The sequence below is a fragment of the Perca flavescens genome, chromosome 3 (assembly GCF_004354835.1).
Source record: "Perca flavescens isolate YP-PL-M2 chromosome 3, PFLA_1.0, whole genome shotgun sequence".
NCBI lineage: Eukaryota > Metazoa > Chordata > Actinopteri > Perciformes > Percidae > Perca > Perca flavescens.
The window spans coordinates 20,035,252-20,047,036 of record NC_041333.1 but is presented as its reverse complement, the minus strand read 5'-3'; the positions used below and the strand labels follow the sequence as shown (position 1 = coordinate 20,047,036).

Below are 11,785 nucleotides of genomic sequence, written 5' to 3'. Positions count from 1 at the left end.
CATAAGAGAGGTATCAATCAAATATTCACATGGGGATTTGTTGGTCCAAGTCTGATATAAAATTTGGTCAGGAGACATTCTATAATAGAGAAAACATAACCTACTTTTCCCAGCGCTGAATATACATATTGGTGCCTCACTGCCTATCAGCCTGTCTGCACTTCACTCAGGGGAGCAGAATCTGATTTAGCCCGGCTGCCTGTGTCTGTCTATCCATCAGTTAAAAGAAACCGATTTAGCAAGGGTGCCAGCCTCTACATGCAACGCTGCCACATGACCTACACATCCTTTTATTGTCTTTCCTGGCTGTCGTGGTATTTCCAGCAGCCACAAAGAATATTGAAAGTAACTTAAGTGCAGTGGCAGAAGGGACTGTTTATGCCATCATACTGATTAAATTAATTAATTAATTCCTTTTTTTGGAAAGTTTCTCTATTACAGGGAAGACAGCATGATGAATTGTGGCATCAGTTGGATTTAAACCTACATGTCTCCAGTGTTGCATTTTGGAGAGGTCACTCTGTTATTCTTCTTTCCCCCAGTGCATAGCTCATACCCAGATACTGACTGATACTGTTACAGTTTCCTATATCCATCAGAAGATGTGAGTATTGTGTTTGGAACAACTGTAATCCACCTAGTATCTGCAATAATGTTTTATAAATAACCCTAAATCCCTCCTCTGTTGTGTTTCTGTGTGTGTGTGTGTGTGTGTGTGTGTGTGTGTGTGTGTGTGTGTGTGTGTGTGTGTGTGTGTGTGTGTGTGTGAGAGAGAGAGAGAGAGAGAGAGAGAGAGAGAGAGAGACTGTATGGGTATAGATGGGGGACAAACCAGTGGATGAGATTGTGGAAAATACCACACTCTATTGGTTGTTTAGTTGGTGCGTGACATCAGTCTGTCTGTATGTGAAACATGGGCGGTCCACTTCGGATGGCTACTTTAGGAGCTGGCCCTGCCCCTGGCGACCACAGAGAGCTGGACAACAGCAGGAAGGTCAGCTGCTAATAGATGCTGCAGAGAAGAAGTGCTACAATAGAGACGTTTCCAGAAGAAGAAGTTAAGAAGTTATCAGAGGTCAAGTACTACTGGAACACATAAGAACATCTGCTTCATCTTCTTCTTGTTCATAGAAAGGTAACAGTTCACTGAATATATTTGATTTGGTGTTATCATTCTGAATAAGGTTGTCATTGTTGGAAGAATAATGTCAGCTAATAATCCAATCAAAACCTTTTTGAAAAATTCTGTAATTGACATTATATTACATTGACTAAGTGTAAAGGGACTTTGGAAAGGTGATCTTTCATGGGAATACATTTTTCACTGCAGTACTTTGAACCTGGTCATGTGTGTGTTGTTAGTGTATTATTAAGTATGCTTTGTGGGTGTGTGCGTCGTGTTCCATGTATGTATATGAGGGGTTATTCTAGCACCTCTCCCTGTTGAGTGACTGATCTGTGAAACTACCCGCCTGAGAAGTGGCTGATCCATCCATCGAATGTATAACACAGGCAACAAACATGCACACACGCAAACAGCACGTGCCACTGAACACACACACACACACACACACACACACACACACACACACACACACACTTATACACCTAAATACCATCTTATTTGCCTTGGTCATACCTGTGTTATTTCTTTCATTGCTCATATTCTCTCTGCAGCTCTCAGGTCCAGGACCAGCCACACCTCTTATAAAATACATCCAACACATCTGCATCTTTCCTCCTTGTCTCCTTTCCTTCGTCTTCCTCTCCTCTGGTGTGATATCACCATGGACCGCTCGGCGAAGGAGCTGTTCCTCAACTTTATGATCGTCTTAATCACTGTGCTGCTGATGTGGCTGCTGGTGAAAGTTTACCAGGACTGAACCATGGCGCAACAAGAGCGGAGATGAATGAGAGGCAGTGGACATGGAGAGATATGTGTGTGAAGGGAAGCCAGCATGGTAACTGTAGGACTTTGCTGCTGATTGATTCTTGTTTAGACACAGTGTTTACATCTTTTCATTCTTTTATTCGATGAGCACTGGTTTGGTCCAGAACTCTAGTTTGTATTTGATTGCCATGTGATTGCTGCAGACAGGGCAGATTGTCAATGACAAACTAGTCTTGGATCAGTATTTGTATTCTGATGTGTTTTTTTTTATGTGGCCTTGAATCTTTGGCAAGAGCCAAATGGGAAGTCACAGTCAAGATGGGAGGGTGTAAAAAAAATAAATAAACAGGAGTTTTAGGCTCTAGTTTTTCCTTCAAAGTGACAGCTATAAAAACACACTGCAATGTCACTATAAACAGTAGTTTATACCTGTCACTGTGTACCTTTGATACATTGAACCATTTGATACATTTACTTAGTGATGCATGTGTCAAGTGTAGAGACTGTATCTACTCAAAGAATAAGACACCAACACAAATAATGAAACATGTTTATGTTTACTTCTTGACATTAAACAGTCTTTCATTTGTTGGATTATTTTTCTGTTTTAAAACACAAACATACTGTATGCATTCATGACTTACACCATGAAGCCCATGTTTTTCTTATTGTTAAGTTATTGTATTCTTTGAAGCAACAGAGTATTTCTCTATGGTTACATAAGTCTCATCAAACAAGCAGTTACTGAAGATTATCAGGTGATCTGTGTATTGATCACATGTAGAATTATATATCACGAGAGGAGAAACAGGGCATGCATGGAACAGAATAAAGAAAAAGATGTTTAGGAAAATTTACCCAGATAATTTAGACAGTATTGTCATGAAATTATTTTAGTTGAGTTATAAATAGTGTAATATATATGAGCAGGTCTCCATCAGCTAGAAAAAAAAACAACTAAGAAAGAACGTCCCACATGACAGACCCACTTATAGGACCCTTACCTAAAAATATTACAAAATAATGTGTGCTGAAAAGGTCTTATGAGGTCAGGTGTGTTGTGTAATGTTACCAGAACAAAATAATTTGATGCGTTCAGGATGCAAAACTGAGGACACATAAAACCCCTATAATCCACCGGGCACGTCTGCGCTCCGTTCTGGAAGCCGCGGCCCCTGCGAGCAATCGCCGCCATTCAAGTCAATACTTGACATTCCACCACCCGCAAAGCGGCATGTCCCAGAGGCGTGAGTGAATTTTTTTTATATCTGCATTTATGTCAAAACCTAGGATCCATGAAATAACTGGCCTTTAAAAATAAAAATCTGCCTGCCTCTATGGGAATTTAACATAGGGGTGTACTGACTTTTGTTGCCAGCGGTTTAGACATTAATGACTGTGTTGAGTTATTTTGAGGGGACAGCACATTTACACTGTTATACAAGTTGTACACTTAATACTTTACATTGTAGCAAAGTGTAATTTCTTCAGTGTTATCCCATTAAAAGATACAATGAAATATTTACTAAAATGTGATGGGTGTACTCACTTTTGTGAGATACTGTAATTATATCAGCCAGTGTTGTAGTACTCGAGATCGGTCTCAAGACGAAGGTCTCGGTCTTGTCTCGGAATCGACCACATTTTTACTCGGTCTTGTCTCGGTCTCAGATAAAGAGGACTCAATATTTTATTTCAAGACCGCTCAAGACCACAACTGCATGGATATCACTAAATTGCCTGTGTATCATCTGATTTATGTGTTTACATCATTACTGTGACTGGATGTACAACTTCCTGCTTCAAATGCAACCAAAAACTTGACTCATTTCTAGTTTGAAATGTGTTACTGTTAACAACCCCCCTACACTCTGGTCTTGGTATTGACTTGATCTCGGTTTAGGTGGTCTTGACTACAACACTGGACATCACAGATCCAACGCCAGAAAAGAGAAGGCATGGAGTTTGATTAGAGGAGTGCATGGAGTGGAAGGCAGATACTAGCTTAATAAACACGTGATTGTTCTTTTGAATACTAGAGACAATACATACAATACAATCCGCGAGTTGGGCAGGCAAGACGCTCTGCTTCTCAGACGCAGTGTGGTATGGCACGTGGCGGAGGACGGAACAAAACCGCGGCGCAGCAGGAACGCAGCGCAGGGGCGCGGGTGAGTCCCTCCTGAAGGCTGTGTCAATGGAGCTTCAAAGTGTTACATAACAAAGTCTCCTTTTTCTATATGTGAGCTGTAGAAGAGCTGATTAATGTACAGATACTGTGAGTTCTTCTCTTTGGGGAAATTCTCCTTTTAAAACATACGAAGCAGAAAAAATATTCAGCTACTAAAATAGGATTTCTAAAATAGTCTTCTTCTCAATAGGGTTCCTCCATGGGAGAGACCGCATTTTGATTGACACAACAAATGACAGCAGGTGCTTCCCACATACAAAGTTAAGGACTTGTGGGTAGTTGCATACATCAATGATACATGTAAGTTAACACACACATATATAACCACTCACATGTGCTGATGAGCGTGTGTCTGCTGTGTATCATGCTGTGTCACCCCACGGATCTTTGTATCTGTTGAAACTGATGAGCTGGCAGTGGAACTCAGTGAGCGCTCTGGGCATGGGAGCCACTTCCTCCCACTGACTCCTCCCACTGTGGTACACCTGTACAGGCCCCAAGAAAACACAGATCTTAGAGGAGGAATACCCTCTGCCCCAAAAAAACAAAGGGTATAAATGATCACATCTTCAGCAATACATTAACTTTAAATGAAGATTTTGGAGCAGGGCCACACCTCTGGCTAACCCATCCTCTCCTGTTTGTATGTTATCTCAACCCACTCTCCCTACCCCCTTTCCTTTCACTATTTATCTGATCATCCCTCCTTTATCCCCTCTCTTATTCCATCCTGTCTATACATCTACCATCTCTACCGTCTCCTGGGCTCCTACATTCATCCCCTCTCTCACATACATTCCTCCTCATTGTGTAATGGTGATACATTTATAGTAGTAATATACTCATAACATACTGTACACATGCAGTACACACATAGAGACATACTGGCATATATTTTAGATATCAAGTGGCCTCCACCCTTAGCTCATGAAACCATGACTTAGAACACCACCAATAAAAGTCAAATTAGGGCAGCTTCTCTGAATGTAAAGGTTATCATACCTGAACTTCATCAGTGATCTCGTCCGGTGAATAGTCTCCACCCAGGATGTAGATTCTGTCTCTCATACCCACTGCTCCGGCATTGAACCCAGCACACTCAAATGACCCTTCACCCTTCCACACACAGGTCTCTGGACAAAAACTGTAGACCTGGATAGGGAAAAAAGTCACACTTTGAACTCTGTTTTTCACTATGTAAACAGTCCTGCTAGTAAAACTGCATAAGCCTGTTTAATGACTGGCAACTCATTCGTTCATCAGTGCCCTGATGGCTCACCTTGTAAGTGGACAGGTCACAGAGGTGCAGTGTATTGTTAACTGACACCGCCTTGACCAGTGTAGCGTGGAAGAACTGGCCAAACTCTGCCACCAGGCGGCTCCACTGGTCCTGCTGGGCGTCATAGCAGAAGAAGCAGTCCAGTGAGGGGTTAAAGGAGTCTGTGATCTCCACCTCTGACCCCAGTGTATAGATAACACTGCCACAAACACTGGCCTCAGGGTAGAAGATGGCAGTTGGCAGCGGGCTGACAGAGCTCCAGGTCTGGGTCAGAGGGTTATAATACTCTACCTAGAATATATGATAGAAAAGAATGACTGAACTGCACATAAACATCCACACTTAATAATCTAGTAATGAAAGAACATCTGAACCAACAATATGGTCTCAATTGTACATTAAAGAGACACTGTTACCTCCAGCAGACTGGGAGCTCCCCCTCTGGATCCTGTGGTCCGTCCTCCAATGACATACACTCGGTCCAGGCAAGTTACAGCTGTGTGTGTGGTTCTGGGCTTCAGCATGGCAGGTGCAGGCGTGCAGGTTAGGGTAACAGGACAGAAGCACCAAACCTCGTCCGTGGCGTAATGGAACGGCTCGGCCACATGGAGACGTATTGCCCGGCAACAGTTCCCCCGGCAACCACCTGTCACAAATATCTTAGATCCAGCGGAAAGACGAGAAGATCAGGAACTTTTGTAAGCTATAACGGAGAGCGTGCTCATTTAAAGCTAATGTACTTGCACTCACTACTTGTTGTCTGGAGTTTGCACCTTCAACGTTGAAAGCACTTAATTGAAAGTCACTTTGGATAAAAGCGTCAGCTAAATGACATGTAATGTAATGTAATGAAACCATGATAAAAATGTCTAGTTGCATTATTAATTCCAAACCACCCCCACACACTTACTCTTTGGTTGAACTGCTCATAAGCTATGCCCACACCAAGGCTATAACTTGTAATAAGGGGTCACAAGTTGAGCTTGCTTGATTGTGAAGGGACACAACGCAAACAGTTTGGGAACCACTGCTCTAAACAGCTGCAGGACTCCTAAAACGTACCTTCTCAGCAAAGCTGGTAATGTACGATCCCGGTGGGTTTGGCATAGTAGCTGTCACCTCTCCATGCCCTGTTCCCAGTTCTTTCCACCGGTCTGTTTCCAGACAGTAGCAGAAGGTGTGGCGGATCTCTCCGTTCTCCTCCGTCTTGTGGATATAGATGTAGCTTTGCGTGGTGGCTGGCCTGGCATCGGAGAGCAGGCCGTTGTACTGATCCTGCCTGCTCTGAGCCTCTGACAGCAAGGCAAGACAGGACTCACCATTGCAGAGGAGAGAGTCTGAGTCACGCAGAGTCTGACAGAGAAGGTGAGGGGTGACACAGGAGGATGAGACAATTACATATAAAATCAAAAATCCTGCACATGCAGTGTGTTCATACCTTTATTACAGTTGCAGGAAGATGGTGGAGTCTGGTTAGAGATAACAAGCCTGGCAACAGTTTTTGTCTTCTCGAAAGATCATGGCGTGTCCATCTAAGAAGAGACATCACCACCGCCTCCTCACTGGGCACGTTTAGAGCGTCAGACCTTAGGCATGACTCCAACACATTCACCTATAAGAAGCAATTGAAATATTAAATACTGAGTAAGTTCAGTCAGGCTTTTTGATGTACGCAGGATGGGTATCTTGTCAAATCAAAATCACTTTTTACGCTATTATTACTAAGAAAGGTCCCACAAAAGGCCTTCAGGGCCAGACTTTATAATTTCTTAAGTGTAATTATGGGAACAATGTTATGCCCTGTGTTTACAAATAAGATAAGTTTTTTTTTACGTTTTATGTTTGACATAAAAGAGGCCCCATTTTTATCCATGACTTTCATTTAAAAACCTAATGAAATCATTTTAAATCCTTTCATTAAATAAAAAATGCTATATCTTATATCTAAATCATAACCTTTTTTGTTTCTCCACATGTGGAAGATTTAAGAGGCTAAGAGGCTAAGACACCTGAAACATATTGACAAATGTCGCTATATTTTTTTTAAAGGCCATTTAAAATGGATGCTGTCATTTTTCTCAACCTCCCTTCTTTAACATTAGATAAATCACCAAGAGTTGGATCAAGAGTTACAGTTTACTAGCTATGAAATATGATTATGAGCTGCCGTTTTAATTACTGAGAATGAGCAAAAACTGGTTAAAGTCATTGCTCAGGCAGACAGAATGCAGACTACATTCATAATATATAATCAAGGTGTAAACTAATTAAAGGAACGTATGGCTTTCTTAACAAATACCCAACATTCATCCTTATATTAACCTCAGCTTCTCTGATAAAATAACTTCCTTATCTTGCCCTTCTCAAGCAGCACCTGCATATCCAGAAAGTCCTGGGTTTTGGAAAGGTCAGAGAAGTTTTGAACCACAAACTCGTTGGCTCTTTGCAGGAGAGAGGCCGAGCCGTAGGCCTCAGCGAGGGAGAGGAGGCACAGACAATTAGAAAGATCCATGGTTCCTATCAGGAAGTTGCTGCACGCTTGGGACAAGACTGACACCTGAGGACACATACAATACATATTAAAAAAACTGCAATTTAGAGCAAAGTATCTTATTAAAGAACTGTTTCTTTAATAACTGTTAATCTTGTATTAATCTGTTAGTGTTAATCTAGTTGAATGAAGGCCCTGTAACACCCACACAAGTGTTTTCGCTTGCTTGATTAGACCTCTGTTTGGGTTGAAGAGCTATGCTGGGAATTACATGAGGTCACCAAAGTTCATGTACCAATAAGTTATAAAGTAATAGTAATAAAGTTGTCAGTTTTCCAATGCTAATAGATGCTCCAAAATGCTAATGAAACACTTTTTGTTTAGTAACACCCTAAGCCTGGCAAGGAGGCGCTGGTTATGGCACAAACTTGGCAAAAAAAAAAAAAAAAAATGTACAATGTACTGTATGTTTTTTTTTTTTAAGATTATTTTTTGGCTATTTTGGCCTTTATTTGATAGGAAAGCTGAAGACAAAGGGGGGATGACATGCAGCAAAGGGCCGCGGGTCTGACTTGAACCCGGGCCACTGCAGTAAGGACTGACCCTTAGTATATGGGGCGCACGCTCAACCAGGTGAGCTACCAAGGCGCCCAGATGTACTGTATGTTTAAGAAAAATAAAAAATAAAGAGTGTTTGTATTTCTACCTGCAGAAAAGAGGCAAGCTGAAACAGCATGTCTACATTGCCATCAGTGATGAGTGTCTCTCCAGAATAGGCAAAGTCCAGGAAAGAACCAACTGCCACCGGACACTGGTTACCCAAAGTCACTGAACCATCACCACGCTCTCGCATATCCACCTCAAACATGGCCCTAAACACAGAGCAGTTACTATATTAACAGACAGGCAGGCAGACAGACAGACAGACAGATAGATAGATAGATATACCTGAAGAAATCACTGCATGCTGCAAGGACACAGCGATGGCAGGGAAAACTGTGATCCTGGACCTTAATGATGAAGTCAAACAGCAAGCCTTGCTCCCTGAATGATCTAAGCACCCCCAGCAGCTGGAGTCCGTGGGACTCCGGCACCTGCAGCAGGGTCCGGTACTCTGGTACGCCGTTGCATTGTGGAGTACTGCCAGGTGTACTACTGGGGGGGCTTTTGCTGGAGTTGTGAGCATTGGTGATACAGGACGATGACTCTTGGGGTTCATCCATCGTCCCAAATTCTGACAATAAAAAAGAAAATAATCGTAGGTCATAATGCATTTTCACAGAATATAGTGAGTCTAAGTCTGAATATGTGTGTGTGTCTGTGTGTAAGAGACACAGAGAGAGGTGAGTAGAGATAATAAAGAGGAACGCATTATTTCTGAGAACAGTTTAAGAAAGATCTGTGTCTTGCACATTTAGTATTGTCACAATTATTCAGTTCAAAATGCAGATATACACACTACCTTAAATAATGTATCGCTGTTAAAAGTCATTTATAAATGATAGAAGTACATGTGAAATATACAGGTATCGTATGTAATTCTGAAGCAGGGCACGCACTACCTACCGTGTCAGCACCTAGGACAGCTCTCTCTTTCTCATGCCATTCCAACTTCCGGAAGCGTGAAATCACGCGATGACTCGGACAGCTTTTTCTTTTTTTGCAATTATAATAGTCGGTAACATCATTTTTTGCTGAAAGTGCTCTGTTTTGTTTGAGATGTGTCTCTCTTTTATAAAAGCCCTGGAGTTGTATGTGTGTGTGAATGCGGCTCTTTGTTTGCGGTAGAGGACTGGGCAATGGCAGCTGGGAACTGTAGTTCTCTCTGATTGGACGCCTAAAAACTTTAGGTCTTGGCTAAAAACTCGGTGAGAGTGTGCTCATTTCGCGTCTTAACACCTAGAACAACCAACTAGTTTGAGGTTTAAACCCGTTATTAGTTGCAGATAGATAGGGTTCACAAATACTACAGACGGGAATAGGCTGTCAGCCTGTCACATCCTTTGTCTGTGTAGCTCGCTGGAGCGGTTTGTTTTGTATGCTCTCAGTCTTTAGATAAGGCGTCGTTTATTTATAACGTATTTCCTTTACCAATTGTAACTGCAATGGACCCTGCAATATATTAAACTAAATGCAGCCACCATTCCCACATTATACCTAATTTAAAAAACGACACATTTTTCTTATTAGTGGTAGGGGAAAAATGCACATCACAGCACAAGAAAGGCTTTATTATTAAGAATATATATTTAATAAATAGATCAAATAAATTACATTAAAGCTAAAACTGTAGGCTAATATGTGCAAAAAGGCAGGCAGGGATCCAGGCCGTGTATGTTCATAAAATTGACTCACTGTGGTGTAATGCAACTCATCACCACTGGATGGCGTCGCCTTACTGTGAAGCAAGATTTGTGGCTAGCAAAAGTCTCTGAATTATTGGTAAACGTGAACTTCCAGCCATTCTGCAGTACCGTTCAACCACCACAGTGCTGCTCCTGACCAAATAACACACTTTCCTGCCTGAACATGTTGATTACATTTATTACATGGCTTGCTTGAATTCTAATGTAGAATGCGGTCTGTTATTTCTTGATAACAGACCGCTGCTAAGGATAACCATAGTCTCTGGGATAACACACCGTTGCCATGCAAAAGCAGAGCGTTGCCATGGACGCAGTTCTGTTCACTCTGGAGGACAGCTATCAATCAATCCGCTGAAAGAAGTCCGGATAATTTAGCCTATCAGCTGTGGCAAAAAGTGGGGAAACGTGGAGCAACTTCTGTCCTCCAAGCAATGACAGCAGATTTGATGAGCGTCTATCGCTAGTATCTTTCTATACCGTCTATGATCGCTAGCTACGCAGTAACAGCCGTAGGGACAACAACGCTAATTAGTTAGCTTATCGCTACATCGCAACTTGTTTAACGTTAACTTACAGGTGTGTCAACATGCAGCGGTTCTGCAAAAAGGAAACGAGATGAATATGGACATACACGTCCACATAAATATTCCCAAAGAAGCCATTCACCGTGTCTCACTTCACCGTCAACAGAAATGTTCAGTTTAATGTAAATTAGAGCAGCCGTTAGCCCGCTAGCTCACTACAACGTTGTCAATTCCTGCAGTGATTAAAACAGCAGCTGGGTCATTTGTCCACCACGGCAGCACCCCATAAAATATACGGCTACTACCACAGCCCGTAAGGTGGTGTTGAGTAGCTAATAGACGAAGGATTGCATTACAGAAATTTTACGTTGCTATGGACGCAGGATTCCAACCGTAGAGACGGAACGGACTATTTTCTCTAGTGGAAGCAATACAATCGTATTTAAATCAATAAACTCCCATTTAAATCAATATTTTGTCAAGTTATTAGTCAAATTATTGATTTATTTGGTAAGTAGCCATGTAATAAGCGGGAGAATGTATAGCGAGGCGGTTGTTATAGCGAATACAACCCCTTCAGGCTGATTCAAGACCCCTCCGCTTCGCGTCGGGGTCCTGATCGCGTCGGGGTTCTGATCACCCTGTCAGCCTTCAGGCTGATTCAAGACCCCTCCGCTTCGCGTCGGGGTCCTGATCACCCTGTCGGGGTTGTATTCGCTATAACAACCGCCTCGCTCTACATTATCCCTTACATAGCTAACTGAAGGCTTTTGTAAACGTACACTATAGCTACTACAATGCGTGTTAGGCCACTCCTGGTAATAATGCAACGGCATACTGATGCAATTTCTCAGCAGCACAAAAACCAAAAACTCAATCGATAAAATGCGAACCCACAGAACAGAACAAAGAAGTAACAGTGTTATTATGCATGTCTCAATTAGAACATCTTCCTTCATCTAAAATATCTATTATGTAGGCTATCTATTAGTAGAATATCTTTTAAAAGTCGCACTTAAACCTTACAATCGAATGCTTCAATA

At 42.0% G+C, this 11,785-nt stretch overlaps 2 protein-coding genes across 2 annotated transcripts; one reads left to right on the top strand and one right to left on the bottom strand.

The window, feature by feature from the left end:
• The first annotated feature begins 984 nt into the window (after positions 1-984).
• On the top strand, positions 985-2,479 carry sln (sarcolipin). The gene is made up of 2 exons (XM_028574398.1): positions 985-1,135; positions 1,678-2,479. The coding sequence occupies exon 2, from the start codon at positions 1,788-1,790 to the stop codon at positions 1,881-1,883; it is 96 nt and encodes a 31-aa protein (XP_028430199.1). The 5' UTR covers positions 985-1,135; positions 1,678-1,787; the 3' UTR covers positions 1,884-2,479.
• Positions 2,480-3,790: 1,311 nt separating this feature from the next.
• kbtbd3 (kelch repeat and BTB (POZ) domain containing 3) lies at positions 3,791-9,690 on the bottom strand. The gene is made up of 10 exons (XM_028573919.1): positions 9,419-9,690; positions 8,801-9,086; positions 8,559-8,724; positions 7,736-7,918; positions 6,800-6,973; positions 6,424-6,714; positions 5,778-6,020; positions 5,362-5,652; positions 5,085-5,234; positions 3,791-4,567 (listed from the first exon to the last, which is right to left on the bottom strand). The coding sequence occupies exons 2-10, from the start codon at positions 9,073-9,075 to the stop codon at positions 4,445-4,447; spliced, it is 1,896 nt and encodes a 631-aa protein (XP_028429720.1). The 5' UTR covers positions 9,076-9,086; positions 9,419-9,690; the 3' UTR covers positions 3,791-4,444.
• Between the last annotated feature and the right edge of the window lie 2,095 nt (positions 9,691-11,785).